The 22,749-nt window shown below is 35.8% G+C and overlaps 5 protein-coding genes and 1 non-coding gene across 8 annotated transcripts; 2 read left to right on the top strand and 4 right to left on the bottom strand.

Annotated features, from left to right (window-relative positions):
- Positions 1-41: 41 nt before the first annotated feature.
- LOC18597609 (Josephin family protein) lies at positions 42-2,985 on the bottom strand. Its single transcript, XM_007026744.3, has 2 exons — positions 2,567-2,985; positions 42-827 (listed from the first exon to the last, which is right to left on the bottom strand). Exons 1-2 carry the CDS (start codon positions 2,807-2,809, stop codon positions 246-248), a joined length of 825 nt encoding a protein of 274 aa, XP_007026806.3. The 5' UTR covers positions 2,810-2,985; the 3' UTR covers positions 42-245.
- A 633-nt stretch (positions 2,986-3,618) lies between these two features.
- LOC18597608 (Cysteine proteinases superfamily protein) lies at positions 3,619-6,727 on the bottom strand. 3 transcript variants are annotated; one of them, XM_088806162.1, is made up of 8 exons: positions 6,465-6,727; positions 6,225-6,384; positions 6,030-6,117; positions 5,462-5,525; positions 4,987-5,092; positions 4,828-4,917; positions 4,475-4,528; positions 3,619-4,065 (listed from the first exon to the last, which is right to left on the bottom strand). In XM_088806162.1, exons 1-8 carry the CDS (start codon positions 6,484-6,486, stop codon positions 3,966-3,968), a joined length of 684 nt encoding a protein of 227 aa, XP_088662288.1. In that variant the 5' UTR covers positions 6,487-6,727; the 3' UTR covers positions 3,619-3,965. The 3 variants fall into 3 exon arrangements, with proteins under 3 accessions (XP_088662288.1, XP_007026804.1, XP_017976208.1); XM_007026742.3 differs by having other exon boundaries at positions 4,828-4,882; positions 6,225-6,381; positions 6,465-6,655; XM_018120719.2 differs by having other exon boundaries at positions 4,828-4,882; positions 6,465-6,575.
- Positions 6,619-6,691, top strand: TRNAE-CUC (transfer RNA glutamic acid (anticodon CUC)). Its single transcript has one exon. It is a non-coding gene; the product is annotated as a tRNA-Glu (tRNA).
- Positions 6,728-7,343: 616 nt separating the features above from the next.
- On the top strand, positions 7,344-13,239 carry CAC3 (acetyl Co-enzyme a carboxylase carboxyltransferase alpha subunit). Its single transcript, XM_018121637.2, has 12 exons — positions 7,344-7,665; positions 8,131-8,488; positions 8,576-8,650; positions 9,345-9,452; positions 9,625-9,785; positions 9,893-10,007; positions 10,092-10,246; positions 10,485-10,536; positions 10,622-10,690; positions 11,094-11,171; positions 11,246-12,386; positions 12,806-13,239. The coding sequence occupies exons 2-11, from the start codon at positions 8,162-8,164 to the stop codon at positions 12,383-12,385; spliced, it is 2,280 nt and encodes a 759-aa protein (XP_017977126.2). The 5' UTR covers positions 7,344-7,665; positions 8,131-8,161; the 3' UTR covers position 12,386; positions 12,806-13,239.
- A 568-nt stretch (positions 13,240-13,807) lies between these two features.
- Positions 13,808-14,927, bottom strand: DET2 (3-oxo-5-alpha-steroid 4-dehydrogenase family protein). Its single transcript, XM_007026741.3, has one exon. The coding sequence runs from the start codon at positions 14,718-14,720 to the stop codon at positions 13,935-13,937; it is 786 nt and encodes a 261-aa protein (XP_007026803.1). The 5' UTR covers positions 14,721-14,927; the 3' UTR covers positions 13,808-13,934.
- Positions 14,928-16,711: 1,784 nt separating this feature from the next.
- LOC148762327 (F-box protein At3g07870-like) lies at positions 16,712-17,986 on the bottom strand. Its single transcript, XM_088806320.1, has one exon. The coding sequence runs from the start codon at positions 17,984-17,986 to the stop codon at positions 16,712-16,714; it is 1,275 nt and encodes a 424-aa protein (XP_088662446.1).
- Positions 17,987-22,749: the final 4,763 nt, after the last annotated feature.

Here is a 22,749-nt window from a genome sequence, read left to right as displayed (position 1 = left end):
CTAGAAAGAACTGTGGCTGAAACCCTGAAGCTTTGATCATATATAAGCAAAACTAGGAGGATATATATCTCAGAAAAGTGCCTTTTACAATGTTAAATTTCAACTCGAAAATGTGTAAAGAATGTATATACTGCACAATGCAACAACCTCACGCCAAAGGATGTTTGTTCAAACCATCTAATAGCCTGACATGAATCATTGTCACTTGACCAGTAAATATAAAAACAAAAAGAAACTATTTCTTCTTATGCAGTTTTTTCCTGGCTATCTTTATTTTCGGTTTTAGAAGTGCTAGCCTCAACACTGGCTGTGGCTGGGGAAGAATCCATTAGACTGGCAGCAATTGCAGCCTTCAAGTCCTCATCTTCTATATCTGAAATTTGCACGCCTGTCCCATCCAATGAAAACACCGGCTCAGGAGGCAGTTGATCAATATCGTTTCTCTGAGTCTGCGTTAAGTTGCACGATTTAGTTATCCTCTCAGCATCCTCAGGGGACAGCCACTGCCCATAACGATTAGAAGCTTCAGAGGAAGATATGGGGCACTCTTTTGGAAAGTTTCCCCTCACCAGGAAAATGCTCCAGCCGGATCCTTTTAGCGAGTCCAGATAGGCTGAGAGATAAAACTTTGAGAAGTGCTGTGGTGCTGCATAAAGACTGTCAAAATTATACCACTCTCCATTGACTTTCCTGATACAAAACCAATGGTCATGCAAATGACAAATGAATGCATTTTCCAGCTCAGGGTCAATTTGGGCAGGCTCAGCAACTGGGCAGTCAAGGGGAATAACTTGCAAATCCCAGACTTCTAAAGCCTTTTCCAAAACCTATGAACAAAAATTTTCAGAATAGATATCATTAGGACAATGCAATAGATGTTAGAGAGGAAAGAGAGAGAGAGAGAGAGAGAGAGAGAGAGAAGGAAAGCATAAGTAACAGTGATAAAATACCTTAAACTGTGTTCTATGTGCCAAATCGTGGTCATCCTAAATGTAAGAATGTTAAATGATAGTCGTGTTTGGCCATGCATGAATGGCTATTGAAACATTATAATTTTATGAAGGAAAATACAAGGCAAAATCATTCCAAGTTGCTAACTAATACCCTAAAAGTCAGCAATGGTCCATATCAACTTCCTAGACTCCAGAGTTCAAAAGAAGCCAATAGTATTTTTAAATTTAACCTTGCAAATGCTATTCTCGAGATATCTATGAATGGCTCCTAAGTCCCAATTCAAAAATAGGAAGCATGTTTAAGGCCTAAGGAGGTGCACAATTTTGACTGTATCAACTGTATTCTTTTGCTTTATCTCATAGGATATATATAAGCAATATGGCATTTATATGTAAAAACCAACTGTAGATGCCAATAACCACCAAAGATTGAAGATATCATAGTGGGAAATTATCATTAAGAAATTTCAAGATGAATGACCTCATCCTACATTGCAACTTGACAACAGGATTCTAAGGTGCCAGAAATAATCTACATGTCAAGATTCTCATATGTTACACTAATGGAAAGGAAAAAAAAGGCTTTTCCTTTAAATTATACTTCTAAAGACGCTATTTTTTTTTTTTTGGATGAGAGTATTTAATCATTGGATATTGAATATCTTGCTCTACCCCAGTTTACATGAATGTACATGGCCATTTTCGGGAATTAACACGATGCTTTCTACCTAAACTACAAAGAACACTAGAAAGAAAGTGCTCGTAAGCTGGCTCATATGGAAAAGCCAAACATGCAAGGCTAATATTTTGATTAACATTTGTACCGATTATATCAACATAATCAATGCATTCTATAGAGAGTGAAATGAAGATGTATAATCGTCTTGCCTAAACATGTAGATTTTCAAGTGAATCACACATTGCATCACATGAATTGTACTCTCCATGCACATACGTGTAACGGTGTATAGGCAAGTTGGTTAATATGATTAACAAACATAGTAAAGCAATAGACTCAGTCTGCAATAAATGGAATGAAGATACAAATTCGTTCCAATTGAAACACGTAGTAGTAGTAGTACCATATAAATGGCAACATAATTCCCAACTTTCTAGGAGCGCTTGTTTAACTAACAATATTGAAACTTAAGACAAAATTAGCAACATCAATACCTAAACAAAGGACAGAGGCAGTTCTGCTTTTAACCTATTGAAACAATCATACTTCTGACGTCGATAAAAGTGAAACCTCAATACCACACCAGCTGTTTGGTATAATGTCACAAGCAAACTGATGGAGACATTCAAATTATCCATGTTTTAATCTAACAAATCTGTCACCCAACCGCTAATCCTAATTACCAAAACTCCAAAAGAACTAAACTTTCAACTCTAATTGACATTATTTGACAAAAAGCTCTTTTCTTTTAATCATATATATAAGAAAAATACAAAAAGAAGGCCCAAAATTTCCAATTCTTTTCATGTCCCATCCTTCCACATTAACAACATTTCCAACAAAAAGAACCAATTTTTGACACTGAATTCTCGATTTTACCCTTATCTGCCATCCAATTTTGGCAACAAGAGCAGAGAAAGAGAAAGAGAGGAACCTGGATGCTAAAATCGCCGCCGAGGGAGACATTGTGGGATTCCTCGGAGAGGAAATCACCGGCGGCGGCGGTGCCTTCGAGCATCATCTGGCGCTCCTTGGTATCGAGATCGGAGGCCAAAGCCGCTAAATCGAATTCGGAGAAGAAAGGCCCTTGCAAGACCGTGTTGACGCAATGGACAGCGCATAGCTTCGATTCTTGTACCTCGTGGTACAACATCCCGCCATTGCTCGCTCCTTCCATCACCCCCAATCCAGTCAATTAAAAATCAAAATAAAATAAACAAAAGACCCTTAATCGTTAAATTTTTTTGCTTTTAATTATCAAAACCTAAAGCTTTTTTCGGCTTCGATGGCAGGAAGAAGACGATGACGAAAGAAAAAAGAAAAACATATTAAAAAATAAATAAATAAATGTTCCTTTTCTTTAATTGATTTGGGTGGGGATTTGCTTTGGCTTGGCTTGGACGTTTTGGGGGAAAACTCAGCACGTGCAGAGGAACTGTATTTGCCACGTTGTTTTCCCCTTCTGGGTTTCCCATTTTGTCGTTTTGGGAAAAATTGAAGTTAAATTGGCAAGCTTTCAATTCAATCTTTGGACTTCATTTATTCAGTGTTGAAACGATTGATATGTACGTATTATATTGTTAAATATTAACACAATATGATTAATTTAATATATTAATAATTTAAATAGATATATTTATGAATATATTTATAAAATATATTATATCACACGATATAGTTAGCTCATAGTGTTAAGTATAGATCAAAATATTCTAATCGATATTTAATCCTTTTTAACAACAAGGTCCAATCAAGATCAGAGTTTATAACTCTGTCCCGTTGTGCTACAAAAAGGTCTAATCAAGGTCAGAGTTTATAACTCCATGCCGTTGTGCTACAATAACTTGGTACGATGAATCTTGCTTCAGCATTTCTTCTGCAGTGATACTATGGTCGATAATCAATTTTATGAAATTTCTGATGCAGAAGGTGTGAGCAGTGGTAGAGTAATTAGCATGTTACTGTTTCAGTTTAGAAATTGCAAAGTTCAATCAAATCTTCCTCCTGTAAGAGTTTTTTAGGAGGATCAAACTTGCTAAAATTAGGTAAAATTGATATCACCTTCGGAAATCAAGAGCAGGAGTCAGAGTGGATCCAAAACTAGAAGACAACAATGAAATTAACCACTAAAATGAAGAAAAATCTTATATCGATTAACCCAAAAAAAAAAAAAAAAGAGTGAAATGGTACATCTTCCATGAATAAAGATACAAAAATGGTGTTGACAACTCCCTCTGTTTCTGGTAAGATTCAGGGCTTTAATCCATTCTTTCGTAGCAGATAGTAGTCTCAGACAAGCAGGTCGTAATGGTTTCTACCACTGTACAGGAGCCTCACGACTTTCCTGGGTTTTGCTTTTCCGGAGCCCTTGCGGAACTCAGCTCCGTATTCTGCAATGGGAATAAAACCTGAACCCCATCCACCCTTCCTATGCTGCAATGTGGTTAGAAACACAGTAACAAAAAATCAATACATTAACTGTGAGTCATCAAACTGAGAGGATAAAAGGTCAACTGCATGCACACACAAGCATGTAGAGGCAGTCAGGCAGATACATGCACATGTATAATGATCAACTTGGTTCTAGCAGCAATTCAGTTTCTTTTCAAGATGCATGAAGCACACCGAAATTTATGAAGCCTGTGGAAGCATAGGCAATTAGAAACTATGGCACTCTTTCTGTCTTTCATCAATGAAACTTGAAATGGAGGTTTGGCATCTGAGGTAATGCTAGCTAAATGTGAAGGTCCATTCCATTCCTACTATACTACTTGAGTAAACAAGAAAACAAAATAGAATAAAAGAATCATTTAAAAGGGGGAAGGGTGGGGAGCAAACATACCTCATGCTCAGGTATATAGACAATAATTGGCTGACCGCACAATCTTGAAAGCACCTGGGATAGAGTTAATGGCCATTAATCAGCATCTGTTGTTTCACCAAACAAGTGACTGTAGACAGTTGCAAACATATCCAGAAAGAAACAAAAAGGGCAGAGGAAGTTCTTGCAAACACAGTAATAACTCATCTTCTTCGGAACTTGGGTAAATGTGATCATATAAGTAAAGGTTTTGACACAAAAGAGGTAAAGAACTTAGAAAGTTGCTAATGCAATCCCAACAAGTACATACATTAGCGATGAAGATTATGTTAAAGAGAAAGAGTGTGATAAATATACATCAAAAGAACACTAACCAGGAGCTCTGACTCTCCTCCCCAAAAATCAGGTTGTTGAATGCGTTGGCAGTAACTGCAGCAGTTGATAGATTCTCATCACAAGGATTGCTAAGGAATAAATCAGAAAATGAGAACTAAAAGAGCTTCCATGAGTCAGAAGTAAGGTTAGAGTCCAACCGTTTCAAAGACTCTTCAACTGTAATTGCTACTAAAGCCTCTTCATACTGCTGCCGGTCTTTACCACTATCACATAAAACCTCTTTCACAGCCATTCGTAATTCATCTGCATTCATATGAGTCTGGCTTAGTAAAGCATCTAAAAGTCTGAACCTATGAACTGTATAACTTGCTAATCTTCATAAATAAACAGAACACATAGTCATGCTGATACTTTTGGTTTCTCCATGATGAACTAATAAACTCAAGAGTACACCCTTGCTTCTCAAGCATCAAATGTCTATGAGGAAAAGTGGGGAAGAGGGGGGAGGTGGCAGGAAAAATAAATAGATTTGCAGACTAAGTAAACAGATCACTTGATATTTCTAACTGCCGAAAGAAATAAGAGGAGAAGAAAAGAAAAAAAAAAAGCTAAAGGAAGACGGTATGTGCAAATTCAGATGTGCTGAATGAAGATAAAGCAAATGAATTATACCTGCATCATCTCTTTCTTTCTGGGGCCTTAAAGCAATTCCCTTGTGTAAAGCCATCCCTTTAACCTGATTTCCATCAACCATAATTAGTTCAGGAGCAACAAAGATACATCCACGACTTTCTGAGGTCACACATCTGTTCTTTTATTCTTATAGCTATTACACCGAGAATATCTATACTGGGAAAAGAAAACTTTGGGCACCAAATAGAGTGTAAATCAGGCAGTATTAGATTATTTATCTTTTTCATATGCTCACAGACAAATAGCAAAACCAATATTTGTTAATGAAAGAGCTCAGGCAGCAGAGAATGCTGTGAAGTTAATAAGATTGAGGATCAGAACAAGACAGGGAATACATTTGAATCTTCTAACGCGGAACATTATTGTATCTACCAACTACCAAAAGAGATATGACTTTACCACTTTGGTCTTCCTTTTTCAATGTGACAACCTGGTAAACTAATGTAATAGATGGGAAAGTGGTTCTCCCAATGCATTCATCATGCTTGAGAATGTGCTAACAATGAAATTAAATGCGACCCAAAGCTAAACAAAGAGCAAGTGTTACCAATGCTCGAAATAGGCAGCGGCCATCCCCAGTAACTTTGTGAACTGAAAAATGCTCAACTTTTTTGGTTGCCGGCGACCCACTTCCTCTGCATCAACAAAGACAGTCCCAAAAAACAAACATGAGATTGTAAGACACGGGTTTTGGGATTAAGGTAGGTAGGCAAGAATGTATGGGAAAAGTTTAGAGCTTTACAGAGATGGTCCAATTCTAGCGAAGAATCGACTGCTGCTGTCTCCTAGGAAAGCTGCGGACAATGAGTGAGAGACGCTTGGGGTTGAAACAGAAGAAACCGGGGAAGAAACGAGCTCGAACTGTGCAATTCCATGTCTGATTTGCTCCAGAATATTCTCTGCTTCAGTTGAAAGAATTCATACCAAATATAAGAAAGAAATTCATCGGAGTTTGAAATTTGAATACACAAGTGAAGATTACCATTAAAAACCTTGTCCGCCATCAAGCATCGACCAAAGAGGATGAAAATAGAGACACTGAAACTGAACTGAACATTCGCAGCAATGGATAAAGTGCGGGCGGTCAGTTCTCAATATACAGACATATATGTAAGGGAAAACCACAAAAGCAAGCATCCGTTGTAGTCTAGTTGGTTAGGATACTCGGCTCTCACCCGAGAGACCCGGGTTCAAGTCCCGGCAACGGAAAATTTTTTTCCATTTTTGGTCGTTCCAGGTCATCCATGATCAATGAACAAGACAACCTCTAGTCAAACACTAATAGGATTTGTTTAATAAGCTCAACGAAGCAGACTACCTACCCTAACAAACACACTTGACATTTCCCCACAATGGAGTTGGGGATTTGCTTTCTTTTGCTTCCCATTCATTTGGAGTCTATCATTGTTTTCATTCGGATGATAATTACATTTCACTCTATTTTAATGGATGTAATTATGAAAATATGTTATTTTATAAAAAAATTTAAAAAATATTTTTTCATAAATTGATATTATCACATGATCATGATAATTTATTAAGTCATATAACTCGTGAATATAAAATATTAGTTAAAAGACGACAGACTTAATTTTGAATACTATTTAAGTCTATTAAAAAGTTTGCTTCAATTAAAATTGCAAATACTATGGTTAAAATGAAGTTTAATATTGGGATTAGTGAGATCAGACAGCCTGAAACAAATCAAAGTCAACACCAAGAGGAGGAGTGCTAGAGAGGTCCGGAGGCGAGCCCAAGGGGAGGGATCATCGAACCCGAGCCCACCACGATCCCATGTGCAACAACACAATGACACGTGCCAGATGGCGAGGGCAAAAAGAGGGAACAGGACCGAATCGCCCTTTTCTCCTTCAACGGCCAAACCGAAAAATGCTGGCTCTTTATAAAAACACAGCTCACTCTTCCCTCTCTCATCCTTTCGCTCTCTCACATAAGAAGTATCGACGTAGCAAAAAAGAATAAAAATAGCAAAAAACCAAACACGGCCTTGGATTGGACGATCTCCACGAAGCTGCTTTTCTCCTCTCCGTCCATTCCTTAAAGATTGATAATCCTCCAGTTTTCTCTTCTCCAACCTTTTCAACTCGTTTTCTTTTTGGATCGTTCTTTCTTGCTCTCTCGAAAGATCTCCGATTCGCTCCGTTTCTTTCAGTCACTCTCTGGTATATCTCCGTCTGATTTGAGATGCTTTTTTTTTAGAAAAAAGTTTTTCTAAAGGTTTAATTTGATGCTTGATGGTTCGTATGTCGTGATTGTTGCTTCTTCTTTTTTTCGTTTTTTTTTTGAATGGTGTTCTGTTTGGTTTCCGAGAACATGGAGGGAAAAATGAGGTTTCGTGTTTGTATTTTTCAGTTGAAATGTGCGTATTCAGCTGAAACGTATATAAAATAAATATTCGGAAGAATTAATGTGGATTTTTTTTGTATGGAAAAATCAGAGATCAAAATGTTACTTTGTTTACTCTGACTATGAAGAAAGCTAAAATTGGAACGAACTTTGTAAATTTCTTTTTTTATTTCTTACTTTTTCCTGTTTAATCTTACTATTGCATTACTGTTTAATTATTTTAAGAAAGTTACCCTTTTTTGTTTGAAATTTGGAAATTTAACTATTTGGATTCTTTATAGAGTTTGAAGGAATCAAACTTTGGAGTAGGAGATGGCTTCAATGTCGTATTCTCCAGCTGCATTTACGGGAACTGCAGCTTCGGATCTTCTTCGGAGCTCCAGTAACGGCGTGAGTGGCATCCCCCTTAAAACCCTAGGGAAGGCGCGTTTTACCGTGAAAGGGAGAGATGCAACTGTAGCTGCGAAGATGAGGAAAGTGAAGAAGCACGAATACCCGTGGCCTGCAGATCCGGATCCGAATGTGAAAGGCGGAGTCCTAACACATCTCTCCCCTTTCAAGCCATTGAAAGAAAAGCAAAAGCCTGTTACTTTGGATTTTGAGAAGCCTCTTGTTGCTTTAGAGAAGAAGATTATCGACGTAACTCCTTATTTGTACTGATTGTTAATTAAGTTGATAATAATATGTTCGTGCTTGCTTCAAATGTTGTGCTTGTTTCGAATGCAGGTGAGGAGGATGGCAAATGAAACTGGTTTGGATTTCAGCGATCAGATTATATCTTTAGAGAATAAATATCAACAGGTTTGAGTTTTAAGTTTGAGACATTGTGGGTTAATTAGTTGTATTCTTCATATTGGGCAATCAAAATTTTTGTTGTTGCACTTGCTATGGCATTCATTATTGGCTATTTAGAAATTGATTGTAGTACTTGACTTTAGTTTTGGATTCATTCACTTAGTGCAGAGGATAATCTATAATGAAGCAATTGCGTTATTGTTTGAAATTTTATAGTATTAAACTTCAAAATAAATAATTCTTCTTTATCTAGAGTCTGTGCTGTAAGCCTAATGTGTTACTTTAATATTCAAAGCTTAATAATGAAGGCTGAGCTTGTTATATAAAGTTTTGGAAAGGGCTTATCCACTGTTCCATGTGCTTTGTAATTGCCAAAATTTTAACTTCCTGTGAAATTTAATTATGATCATTCTCTTTTCTAAGGAGATGATGGTTTTTCATTACTTTTTTGCTATCTGCCAATGTATAAAACAGAATTTTCACTTGTTACAGATATGTGTAAGAAAATATAATGCAATATGCAATTGTGCATCGAGCTTGCTGTTTGCGAAGTCTGAGTTCTTGTGCCTGAGCTTTGTGTTAATTGTCAAATTTTAAGCGCATTCTAAGATGTTGATGTTCTGCCAAAAAAATTGACATATCATCATGTTGGTGGTTTCCTGTTCTAATTCTTCTCACCCCTTTCTGTTATTTATTTCAGGCTCTAAAGGACTTATACACACATCTGACCCCTATACAACGTGTGAACATTGCCCGGCACCCCAACAGACCTACATTCCTTGATCATGTGTTTAGCATTACTGATAAGGTTTGGTGATTATAGGTTCTTCAAGTTTCAGATACTAATTATTGTATATTCTCTTCGACTTTCAGATACTTAATATGTTGCATATTCTCATCAACAATATTTTTAACATCTGGTTTGTGGATGCTGAAAAATTGTCTTAATATATGTCCCTTGTATTTTCGCATATATCCAGTTTGTGGAACTTCATGGAGATCGAGCAGGGTATGATGATCCTGCTGTTGTTACTGGTATAGGAACCATAGATGGTAGGAGGTACATGTTTATGGGTCACCAAAAGGGTAGAAATACTAAAGAGAATATTCAGCGTAATTTTGGAATGCCAACTCCCCATGGGTAAGTTGAATGAAACTTACATATTGGTGATGACTTTGAAATTTTCATTTTATTTGAAAGAGGGTATTCTGCTATGTCAATCTTAACACGGGGATAAATACATGCAGTTACAGGAAGGCTCTACGCATGATGTATTATGCAGATCACCATGGGTTCCCTATAGTTACTTTTATTGACACTCCTGGTGCATTTGCGGACCTTAAATCTGAGGAACTGGGTCAAGTATGAGCACTTTTGTATTCTGAAGCTTGCCAAATTCACTTTTAATGTTGTCTCAACTGATTTCTATGCATTACATCCATGTAGGGTGAAGCTATTGCCCATAATTTGAGGACCATGTTTGGTCTGAAGGTCCCAATTGTTTCTATTGTTATTGGGGAAGGTGGCTCTGGTGGTGCCTTGGCCATTGGCTGCGCTAATAAGTTGTTAATGCTGGAAAATGCAGTCTTTTATGTTGCCAGGTGATATAAGGTTTTTTCCTGTTGTCTTTATTGTATTTTAATTAACTATACCTATATGGTATCTGGCCGTCCATACACAAGCAATGGATGAAATTGCTATTTTATAAAATCTTTATTTTTTGTCATGGTACCTGGGGAAGATTGTCTATTATTCCTTGTATATGTGGATCATTTTTTATGCCATATCTACATGTGCTGATACTTCTTTTTCTCTGATTTATTTTTTTTAATGGTATAGTCCGGAAGCATGTGCCGCAATTTTATGGAAGAGTGCCAAAGCTTCTCCAAAGGTTTGAAAAGAATGATCACTTTTGGGCTTATCTTTAAGTACTGATTTGTTTGATAATAGAACATTCAAAGTTTTCATCTATGCAGGCAGCCGAGAAGCTGAGGATTACTGCCAGAGAGTTGAGCAAGCTACAAATTTGTGATGGAATCATTCCTGTAATAAATATCATTGCTCTCATATCTTCAATGAATCAGTTTTTCTGCTTTTGCATTTTTCTTTTCTGTTTTTTTGTTCTCCTTTCCTAGTTCTAGGCATTACAAAAGCCATGATAACTTAAACCTGCTACAGGCAATTTCATGTAACAAAGTTGACTGCTAAATGCACCATTTCGCTACTGTCCTTAAGCATATTCTTTGTAAGCCTTTTATCATAGCATGAGAAGTCTGATTCATGTATTTCATATCTTTGTGATATGTTTGATGAAAACGCTGTATTTGGTTTTTGAAGTATTTGCATTTGTATAACTTCAAAGTTTGAATGTTGCTCCAGATTGTTATTTCCTTTTGGAAGTTAATTGTAATCTCCATGGCATCTCAGACTTATTTTTACTTTTGATAGGAGCCACTGGGCGGTGCCCATGCAGATCCAGCTTGGACTTCACAACAAATAAAAGCCGCAATTAATGAAACAATGGATGTGAGTTTCACAATTAATGAATTTTCACAACAAATATAATGTTTTTTATATATTAACAAAAGTTTATGCTGCAGGAGCTCACAGCGATGGACACAGAAAAGCTACTAAAGCATCGCATGCTTAAGTTCAGGAAACTGGGTGGGTTCCAAGAAGGTGTCCCGGTAGATCCCAAGAAAAAGGTCAATATGAAAAGGAAAGAAGAAACTGTTGGTAGAACCTCAAAGGCAGAGTTGGAGGGTGAGGTTGAAAAACTGAAACAGCAAATCTTGAAAGCCAAGGAATCATCCACCAAGCCTCCTGAGTTGGCTCTAAAGGACATGATAGAAAAGTTGAAAAAGGAGGTTGATCATGAGTACTCTGAGGCTGTTAAAGCCATGGGCTTGAAGGACAGGCTTGCAATGCTGAGAGAAGAAGTTTCAAAAGTAAATTCAAAGGACCAGCTCATGAATCCTGTTATTATGGATAAGATTGAGAAGCTTAAACATGAATTCAATCAGGGTCTGGCAGCAGCTCCAAATTACACAACCCTCAAATATAAGCTTGATATGTTGAAGGAGTTTTCTAAAGCCAAGAGTCTCTCGGAGGCTGCTACGCTGAAGCAGGAAGTCAATAAGAAATTCAATGAAGTCATGGGTCAGCCAGAGATAAATGAGAAGTTTGAAGCGTTAAAGGCTGAGGTTCAAAATTCTGGGGCATCCAGCTTTGTGGATTTAGATCAAGGGCTGAAGGACAAAATTCTGAATATGAAGAAAGAGGTAGAATTGGAAATCATTAATGCTCTTGAGTCCTTGGGTTTGGATGTTGAGGTAGTAAAATCCAATGCAAAAGTCCTAGGTGATTGGGCTTTGCTCGCAGTCTTCAAAGATAAGGTGGAAAATTTGAATGAAGAAATTAACAAGAAAATTGAAAATGTTGTCCACTCATCGGAGTTGAAAAATATGATGGAGTCGTTGAAGCTGGAGATAGCAAAGGCAGGAAAGACTCCAAATACTGAATCAAAAAGTAAGATCAAGGCTCTAGAACAACAGATCAAGCAAAGACTTTCAGAAGCTATCAGCTCCTCAGAATTAAAGGGGAAGCATGAAGAGTTGAAGGCAGAAATTTTTGAAGCTATACAATCTTCTGGGGGAACCGATGGAAGCTTGCAAAAGGAAACCAAGTATGAGGAACCTAGAGTAGAGATCAATTTGGGTGCAAACCGCAGCTTTGCTTAGTGTACGTACCTCCTGGCATTCTACAGTTATCTGTATTTATTTTGCTTTAAATTTGTGATGAATAATCAAATTTCTGCATTGTTTTTATTTGGATGCTTAAAGATGAATACCATTTAGAACAAGGACCTGGAATAACTAGTTTACTATGAAATGCCGTTTAGTATTTCTTTTCTGATACAATTAGGGATTGAAATGCAGGTTAATTCTAAAAGTGGTATAAATTCATTGGCATTTTTGTTGTTCCTTGCGTGATTAACAGCTGTTAATGATTACAACTATTAATCATAAATACACAACTCCTTTTATTAAAGAGTGATTATGTTAATTCGTAAATTTCAGTATAAAATCTTAATTACATCGTCAGTTTATTTGATTGGTATGATTGACTTGTATGTTTCATATTTTGTTGTTACTTTACAGGATCTTGGTTCTTTCATAGTGTTAGTGGTGTAGAGATGGTGTAGAAAGTTTGAAGAATTAGCATTGCATCAAAGTTCTACCAGAGAGAATTATTCAACCTCGAGCCTTGCAAGTGCCACCGAGTCCTCCACTCTCACCTGCAGGCCAAGAGGGCAAAAGGTTTTGCATCTATGAAGACACTGATTGGCAATTTCCCACAATTATTGCTTTCTCCCCTTTTATTTAAGCTGAAGCTGAAACTCTTCATTTTGAATTAGGTTGTTAAATTTTTCGTTTGGGTGTTTGCGTTCTTTCCTTCTATTTATTGGTAGAATGTGTTTTCCTTTCACTGATAAACAAAGAACACTGTATAGCTTGTGTGAGCAGCTAGGGGAAGCCATTGGCATGCTTCCAAACATCAGGAATAACACACTATTCTCTTTTTATCCCCCTCAGTTTCCTATCCCCTGTTTTGACCGATTAGTTAAACGACGGTGTCGGACCAAGTTCGTATGTTAGCTTGTTACATATTTTTCTGCCTAGTTATCAAAGAATCGAGTAACTTCTTATGTTATCTTATTACATACTTTTTTGCCTAGTTGTCGACAAGTTTTGTGTAGTCTCTGGGAATGCAAGGTGCAGCGTTAGGTTCCCCATGGGCAAAATGTATCTTGTGGTTGTAAGTCGTTTCTGTGCCCTGTTGATAAATTACTGAGCAAAGGGCAAGGTCTATGCTTACTACTTCTACACTATGTTTGGTAAGAGAGAAAGAGGAAGGAAAAAACAAAACGACAGTGGAAGAAATTTAGTGTCCTTTCCTCCCTTTGCATACATAACATGGGATTGGTTTTCCTTCTTCACGGCCACTAAGCACCCAGTCTGAAAGAAATAGTCCAACAGAAATCTGCCCACAGAGTCGAATCAGAAACTACCTCTTTTGATCATATGCAGCATTACCAACATATTCTTCTTTTGATCATAAGGACCAACAAGTTGATGAAGAGCAAAATGAGGTACAAATCATAACAAAAAAGAAAACCCATTTCTTTTATTAATCAAAACCGGTCAAAGACTACATTGATCACTGAATCAAATCCTCCAAGGAAACTTTCTTCATGTTGGTGAAAAGTGGGGAGGGCAGACAGAAGCATCAATAGAGAAATGGGATCACAGCTTTTCTGTGCTTGGGGTAATCGTCCTTGAACTTCTCCAAATACCAGCGGCGGCTGGCACGAGCTCTAGGCACCAGGTTGGCACAGGTGTAGAGAAAGAACCCAAACCCCACGCAGGACCATGTCATCACCGCCCAGCCCAACCACTCCATGATCTCCCCAAAGTAGTTAGGGCAGCTCACCAAGTCGAACAACCCCCCTCTTGGAACCTTGTATCCGCCACCACCCTGCTTTTTAAGCCCCACCAGGACGCTATCAGCCCAAACATTCACCCACATGCCAGCAATAAAAACCAGCAATCCGACAAGGAATCTCAGCCAAAACAGCTTGTCGTTTTCATAATCATCCTTGTAGTGAGACACCCACCTGGCTTGCAGATAAGCATTCAAGAGATTAAACCCGAAAGCCATGAGAGCTATACTCACCGGAAAACTCCTGGCTTGGCCGTTGCTGCTGCGTGACAGGCGAAGAGGGTAAAGCACTGTACGGTTGAAATAGTGGAAGAGATAAGGAGACATCAGAATGAACGATTTCGGGTTGGAAAAGTGTCGGCCGAAAGGAAAGAGCAAGACAGTGAGCCAAAGGGTGGGGCTTTCCATGAGGAACCAAGCCAAAGATGGAGACAGGGTTGGCCCCCATCCAGGGCGGTTGTGCTTGCCGTAAGGGGCCTGAATGAACTTGAGGCTGATCCATGTCGGTAGGACGATGAGGTAGAGACCGAGGAGGCTGTAGTGAAAAAGGGGCTGATCTGAGTCTCTGGGCATATTTGTTTCTTTCGTTTTTAGATGAGACAAAATTATCTGAATCAAGTTTCAAGGATTCATGGTTAAGCCAGAGGCGAATCTGGTCGGGTTTGTGTAGGTTATGTTACTGTTTTCGTTATGTTGGGAAAGTGCACTTGCTGACTTTGTGTACTTTAGATGGTCCTTCCGTATCTATCTCGTTTGCCTAACTGCCCCCCCTCATCGTAGCAGCATAAATGTGAATTAATAGATCTCAAAAATAATATTAAATGTTTAACTCTATAGCTTTAAATTTATTTTGGATAAATTTCTTTAACTCATTTAGAGGAAAAAGAAAAAAAAGAGGGCCAAGAAGATTCCAGAAGTATCCCATGTGTTGTTAAAGTTGTTCTAGAGATATTTGCAGGTAAGAAGTCATACTCCCATTAGCATTAGAAACCAGGAAAGTCCTAACCTGATCAAGCTGAAATTGCAGGTGTTCATCTTTACCATTCTTTTATCTCCTTTTCCTTTCTCTTTTTCTCTTAATTTATTGCCATTGCCAACATCTCAACTAGCAGAGCACTTTGCTCAAATAACGATCAAAGATCTGCCAAAGGAGCCTTAGATTGCATAAAACCAGAGAAAATAAACATGGTACTATGAAAGTTGCAAAATCCCAAACTGAAGAAAATAACAAGAAAACAAAGAAAAAACAATACACTGAGAAAAATTTTCCCAAGAGCTCGGAAAGGTGGAAATCTAGTGGATGCAAGGGTCGATGCAAGGTCAGGCAATTGCAATTCCCTATCCATGCATCTTTCAGGATTTACTTTCAAAAATCTGACTTTCTGACAATAGTGCAGATGTCTGGTAATAGTACTCAAATCTTCACAATATGGTTACCACCAGTAAAATTAAACCTTGGGAAGTTTTGGACTATCACAGACTAAATATCACTGGTTTCAAGTTCTGCCGATAGCTCCATCTGATCAGTTCTCAAACGTCTGCTAAGGCTGCTTCTGTGGGGTATGAATTTTGTCCCCTGTGTCATCTTGATCCTGAATTGCCTCATCTCATGCTTGAAATCATACATATACAAGATATTTGTATGGAAAGAAAAGAGTCTTGCTTGTCCAAGAGCATTATCACCTCACCATTTCGCAAGGTAGCAACAGCAGCTAGTTTCAGAAAATTGGGCAACTTGGTTTTCTTTTCCTTTCTACTTAGTGATGCATCATCAACCTTTTTTTCTTCTCCCCCATCTGAATGATCCTTGACTTTCTTGGTGGGTCCTGAAGAAGCTCTGAATGGTGTATAGTTTGTAGACATGGCAATGATGCTATGTTCCTTTGACCAAACCTGGCTATCAAAATCTTTCAGAACCCAAACATCAATTTGAAAGCTTTGTACACAAAACAAAGCTTCCCGTCCATCTCCACCAAATCATATTCATCCTTTATCAGTCTTTTTATGTCTAATCAGCACATCACGTGTAATTTATTTTCTTGTATATTCCATGTCAAATGAATTTGGATCAATTTTAAGATAATTTTATAAATTTATGGATGATTTATGATCAAAATTTTTTAGAACCAAATATTTTTTCAAAAATTTTTTATTTTTAAATTTATTTATTGATTTGGTTTTTTTATTTAGTAACATAAGCAAGATAGAAGTAATTGTTTTCAAGTCATTTATTCATCTCACCACATTATCTAAATGTTGATTTTACTATGAACAATACCTTATTAATCGTCGATAAAGTAGTGAAATTTTGTACGAATATGTAAATTTTATATATTTGTTGTGTGATCGTTTGAATATAAATAAGTAATTTGAAATTTCATTATTAAGCTAACATATTTAGTTAAGTTAATCAATATTAACACAGCTATATTATGAAGTATATCAGATGAACAAAGTATCAGAAAAATAAGCAAATAAAACCATATAGTCAAAGCTAAAACAACCCAAAACAGTCATCTCACTAGAAAAACAAAAGGAGTCATCGAGGAAAAGTGTTTGAAGCTCTAAAGTGAAATATTGCTTATTGCTGCCGACAGCTCCATCTGATCAGTTCTCAAACTGACAAGGCCGCTTCTGTGGGGTTGGAATGATGTGCCCTTTTTCATCTTAATCCTGAATTGCCTCATCTCCTCATGCTTGAGATCATACAAATACATGATATTTGCATGGATAGAGTTTTGCTTGTCCATGAGCACTATCACCTCACCATTTCGCAAGGTAGCAAGAGCTTCTAGTTTCAGAAAATTGGGCAACTTGGCTTTCTTTTCTTTTCTATATACTGATGCATCATCAACCTTTTTTTGTTTTCCTCCATGTGACTGATCCTTGTCTTTCTTGGTGAGTCCTGAAGAAGCTCCCGATGGTGTATAGTTTATAGACATGGCAATGATGCTGTGTTCCTTTGACCAAACCTGCCTGTCAAAATCTTTCAGAACCCAAAGATCAATTTGGAATCCGGAAAGTTTATACACAAAACAAAGCTCCCCGTTCATCTCCACCAAATCATATTCATACTTCATGACGCTCCTCCCCACGTCCGGAAGATTTGTTCTTCTGAACTTTTCATCCCTTAAATCCATGGAAATTATATATGTGTCAGACTCAACAAACCAGTGCAAAACTTGCCCACCTATCGACTCAGGGTCACTCCACCTGAACCGCTCCACGTCAAAAGGTCTCTCATTTAAATCTTCGAAAGGTCCTGGAATCCTTCTCCATTTATGATCAGAACCAATGGTGAACAACTCGAACCCATAGGAATCAGCATATACGTGCACCACTTTATACTCCTTTGTACCAGGGTTGAATCCTAGTGCAAGGCCACAATCTGGGTTCAAGTGCTTACAACCAGAAGGGCAACTGGGAAGAGTTAAGACAGAACCAGTTAAGATATTTTTGACACATAGCATTGATGTGCCTTCTTCTGTCTTTCCCAGAACCAGACCACTGCAACTGGACCTAATCAGTTTCATTGAATGCGTGCTAAAATTAGTTAAGGTGAAGTCAAACTCGTTCTCATCAATCTGTAAGAGAGTCGTCTTCCACCATGTGCCTTCTATGTCGCAGTGCCGCCTGGGGACTTGGATCAGCAATCCAGGTTTCTGGTGAACGGCATTCTCGTGGGTGAACTCGCTGCTACTGATCAATCTATACCATGCTTTACATACGAACCTGAACGTATTGTAAAGAACTTCAGATGGGACTTTAGCAAGAATATCGACGATGATATGTTCAGGAAGTTCCGGAAGGTTTCCATTGTTCAACTGGTTAGCCTTCATCTGGCTCGTCTTGCTAGCGAATTCCTTCCCTCTTCTCTGAAAACAAGAAAATACTATGAAACATTACAGATAAACCCAAGGAAATCGATCAAAACCCTTGCCCTAGCAGGGGCAAAATTTCCAATTAACAGAAGCAGTAAGCACCGACTAGAAAGAAAACCATTTATCATCAACAACTATAAATAATCAGACAAACTACAAATAGCTCAAGCTAGTTCTTGCTTCTGCCGACTAAATAGTAACATGCATGACAATACTCACATGAGATTACATCTGGGTTCTAATTGTCTAATCTGATAGTTTAAAAATAAAAAATAAACTTACTGTTCAACTTATGCTGATGAAGCGCCAGGCGGTGATGCAGAGAGATGATAGACTACTTGCTTGCTTTACGTTGGCGGATGGAATAACAACCCAAGACAGGTGCTTTGTGTTTTTATAGCCCGTCGGATAGTAGTGGCATACCTTGACTAGGAGAATTTAGGCTTAAATAACAAAAAAAACCTCTTTCATTATAATTTTTTCAATTGAGTCCTTATTTTTTATTTTACCCAATTGAATCCTTATCTCCTAGCCAAAACATAATGAATGTTATTTTCAATTGAAACCATTACTTTTTGTGTACGTAAAATATGTCGGAATGTGTTGATGTATAAAGGGAATTGATTACGTGATACGCCATAATAAAAAAAATTTCATGTTATTAGTCTTATAACGTCTACTTAACACGTCACATTAAATTTCACGTACATAGCATGTGAAAGTTGTCATTCAATATAATTTTGTAATTCATTTTCATGAATATTCCATGCCAAGTGTATTTGGATCAATTTTAAGATAATTTTGCAATTTTACAGACGATTTATCATCTAAATTTTTTAGAACCAACATTTATAGGGAAGTTTATGATCTTATACATATACCCATTCATCTCATATTGAAAAATCTAATTGTAAAACCGATTATTATATATAAAATAAATATTTATAAATTGTAAAACTTGAACCTCTAAAAAATTTTTAATTTTTTAATGATTTTGCTCATTTAAGTTACCAAGTTATTTAAAATAGTATTAACAATAAATGAATAAAAAAAACCAACGACATTAAACATAACGTTAAGATTCTAAAATAAATAAAATTAAAAATAAATAAAGAAATGAATTATAATATGTATTATAATGTAAATGTATGAATCTTCTTGTAGATCTTATGAATTTGATATATATTACTTAATATTATAATTTACATTTTTAATAATAAAATATTATTCATTTTAAACATTACTTTTTTAAAAATATTATAAATTTTATAATATATTAGACCGTTAAATTGATCTTATGAAAGGACAAATTGATCCACGTGGTTCAAAATTTTAAAATAAATCTTGATTCTGAAGTCGTTCAGTGATACCATCCTCACCCTTCAGGGTAAGTAGTATCTCTCTCCCTATAAAGAATCACAGGCTGCCCCTTGGCTTTGCCTACGTGCACTTCCTCACCTCACTTCATGGCCTAATGTATATATTATATGTTGCGAATATATAATATTTATATGTTATCACTTAATTATAGAATTTTTTTTATAAATATATAGAAGTAAAAATTTAAAATAAATATTTTTAAAATTAACGAGATGATAATATATAAATATATAGAAAGTGTATCAAATTTAAACCTTATTATAGATTTATATTTGACACATTGTTAGTATATAATATTTATACACTATCATTTAATCATAACATATCATTTCATATATATACAAATATACAAGTTAAAAAATCTTTTAAAATAAATATTTTTAAAATTATGAATATTTATGATTCAAAGTTTCTGTTGGGTCTTAATCTTACTCTTCTTTGTTTCCTTGCCTTTCTTTCTTCCCTGTTCTTGTTAGGTACTTTCTTATTTATAATTTTTTGTTATTTCTATATCCTTGAAAGTTTGTGTAAACTAATAAGGAAGAGTTTGTTGATTCCTAGGGATAATCGTTACAGTCCTTTTATACCTAGTTTCATACTCTAAAAGAGCAAAAATTATTTTTATGGATAGTGAATCACTCCTCAAACTAGTTTGAATTGTCATTTGCTTCAATTTTCACCAACAATTTTAAAGATAATTTGGGATAAGTTTTATTTTATAATTACTTTTTTTTATATTGTTGATTTTTTTTTTCAATGATTTTTATGTCAATTATTTCATAAGCCCCTTTTTGTAATCCTTATAAGTGGATTTTTAGTGTGCAAATTTCTCGGTAGAAAGATTATTGCTTTTGAGACATGATCATCTTTGAGATCATATTTTTGATCTTTCAGAAAAGCAAATGGGAATCTTCATTAATTCTAAAGAAATCCATTTTGAAAGTTTGTTCCCGTCATTTATAATAATCGTTTTTTTGCCTATTCTATTTATGAAGTAATGCTTTATTATAGCTTAAGTGTAGTTTGGTGAATGGGCTGCATCCAAACTATTTTAGTATAAAAAATGCAAGAAATGTGATTTTTGGAAATGTGCAATTGTTTAGTGTTATGTGTTGGTCAATATGTGAATATTTTTTATCTTTATGTGTGGATTGTGTATAGATTAAAAATATATTTCAAAAGTTATATCCTATTATATCTCTATACTTGAATACCATACTAGTATATAATTGCATGGGAACAAGCGTCGAATTAGAGCATTGTTTGGTGAGTCATTATAATTGAAATGTGATGCTAAATATATTGATGTTTGATTGGAAATATGATTGTGAACATGCTTGAAATTGATAATTTGATTATGTTTGACAATGGTGACTAATATTTAGCAAAGTATGACATGTAAGTAGAATTGGTTGGAAATTGTGTATTATTGAACTTGTATGATTAATTAGAAAAGATATATATATGTAGACATGGATTGTTAATTGATTTTAAGGTTGTGAGTGTGTGTGAAATCAAAGGAAAATAAGATATGACCATGTTATCTAAGATTGGACGTAACATTATAATGGCAAGATTAGTTAGATAAGAATGATATGTGGATCTTGGATGGTGGAATTATAGTGCTGGTCATGTGATCTATAAATTGAATAGATGTTTATATAGATATAGATGTGATGTGGTGATGGTTATGGTTATGGTTATGTATGATCCTGTTTTACGTTTAAATTTGGTGAAAGGATGGTATTTTATATATTGGATTTCTCGTTGTATTAGAAATATACACCGATGCTAATTATATTTCAAATTCAGATGAGACAAAATCCACAAATGGTTATATATTCACTTTTAGTGATAGTGTTGTAACTTGAAAATTAGTCAAACAAATAATTATTGCTAAATCTACAATGGAATCAGAATTTGTAGCTTTGGAGTTAGCTAGCAATGAGGTTGAGTGGTTAAGAAATCTCTAAGCAGATATTATGTTGGAAATGAAACCAACACTTTTTGTGTTTATGTATTGTGATTGCCCAAAGGCAATAGTCATCGTAAATAATAAAACTTTCAATGGTAAAAATAGTTACATTCGTTTAAGACATGATGTTTCAAAGTAGCTGCTTAGAGATGAAATTATGTTAATTAATTATAAGAAGTTAGAGCTGAAGTTGGCCAATTTTCTGATTAAATCCTTAGAAAGAAAATCAATTAATGATACATCGAGGAGAACGAAACTTCAGCCAACTAAGAAAAATCCACAATAATGACAACCCAACCTATGTGAGTGGCGATCCCATAAATTAAATTTATATGAATAATAACACATTATTTGTTGCTAAATTGATGCATTAATAAAATTATTACCCCTTTTATTGTGTGTGTAAATAGTTCAAGACTACAATGCAAGAAAGATTGAGTTAAACTCTTTATGAATTCCATATTCTTTATGAGTGGTGTATTAAATTGTAAAATACACTAGATGAAATCACCTATATAAGTGTTGAGTGCGGTTGCTCTTATGAGAATTGTGGCAAATTCTCTATAGCACTTATAAAAAACCAAGCATGAGCATAGCCTATTTTGCGCAAAACAATGTCGAACAATAGAAATTATGAGAGTATAATGTGATTGATAAAAATTATATTTCACATAAATAAATTTTTATTCATATAAGTTAAGCTTAGTTCATAGCTCTAAAAGCATCAGTCTCGATGCATTACACTCGAATAAGATTAAGACCCAGCAAAAACTTTATATCATGAAACATTATAAAATATGTGGAGGATTAAAGTTTCAATCCCACAGTGTCTAGGTACAAAAGATGTTAGTGTTTTATAAAAGCAAACTTATTATATGCGGAAAAAAAAAATGAGTTCACGCACACACGAGATCGGGTCAAGCCTTGAGAAAATGTGAATTTTCTCCATTCGCTCAAGTATATACATGGGCTAAGCTCAAGTGATATTTTATACTTTAGTAGTCAGCACCTTACCCTTGACTTAATTTTTCAGAACATTGATTGTACCTTATTTCTTGATTCGTACGTCTCAAACTAGTTTGAGTTAACATTTTCTTTAAAAATAAGAAAATACTATGAATCTTTACAAATAAACTCTGCAATTGATCAAAACCCTTAGCCACTATATTTACAAATAAACTCAATAATCAATCAAAAACGTTATTTCTTGATTCTCCTCTATCCTCAACCTATAAATACCAACCTCCACCTCAGTCCTTACCTCTCTTCTCTATTTCCCTGCCTTCCCCTATTTTTTGTTCATACTAACTTATCTTTAAAGTCAATGAATCACGCCTCAGACTAGTTTGAGTTAATATTTTCTTTG

The sequence above is a fragment of the Theobroma cacao genome, chromosome 5, assembly GCF_053813885.1.
Source record: "Theobroma cacao isolate CCN51 chromosome 5, ASM5381388v1, whole genome shotgun sequence".
Lineage (NCBI taxonomy): Eukaryota > Viridiplantae > Streptophyta > Magnoliopsida > Malvales > Malvaceae > Theobroma > Theobroma cacao.
The sequence above is the reverse complement of the archived record's forward strand: the minus strand, read 5'-3'. Positions and strand labels throughout refer to the sequence as shown.

Excerpts from the sequence above, each read along its gene's own strand:
- LOC18597609 (XM_007026744.3), bottom strand. The coding sequence starts at position 2,809 with ATGGAAGGAGCGAGCAATGGCGGGATGTTGTACCACGAGGTACAAGAA. Across the intron at positions 828-2,566 it reads GCGGCGATTTTAGCATCCAG|GTTTTGGAAAAGGCTTTAGA; the intron begins GTTCCTCTCTTT and ends TTTTGTTCATAG.
- LOC18597608 (XM_018120719.2), bottom strand. The coding sequence starts at position 6,486 with ATGGCGGACAAGGTTTTTAATG. Across the intron at positions 5,093-5,461 it reads GAAAGAAAGAGATGATGCAG|ATGAATTACGAATGGCTGTG; the intron begins GTATAATTCATT and ends ATATGAATGCAG. Across the intron at positions 4,066-4,474 it reads TCTATATACCTGAGCATGAG|CATAGGAAGGGTGGATGGGG; the intron begins GTATGTTTGCTC and ends ACCACATTGCAG.
- CAC3 (XM_018121637.2), top strand. The coding sequence starts at position 8,162 with ATGGCTTCAATGTCGTATTCTCCAGCTGCATTTACGGGAACTGCAGCT. Across the intron at positions 8,651-9,344 it reads TAGAGAATAAATATCAACAG|GCTCTAAAGGACTTATACAC; the intron begins GTTTGAGTTTTA and ends TATTTATTTCAG. Across the intron at positions 10,537-10,621 it reads GTGCCAAAGCTTCTCCAAAG|GCAGCCGAGAAGCTGAGGAT; the intron begins GTTTGAAAAGAA and ends TCATCTATGCAG.
- DET2 (XM_007026741.3), bottom strand. The coding sequence starts at position 14,720 with ATGCCCAGAGACTCAGATCAGCCCCTTTTTCACTACAGCCTCCTCGGT.
- LOC148762327 (XM_088806320.1), bottom strand. The coding sequence starts at position 17,986 with ATGAAGGCTAACCAGTTGAACAATGGAAACCTTCCGGAACTTCCTGAA.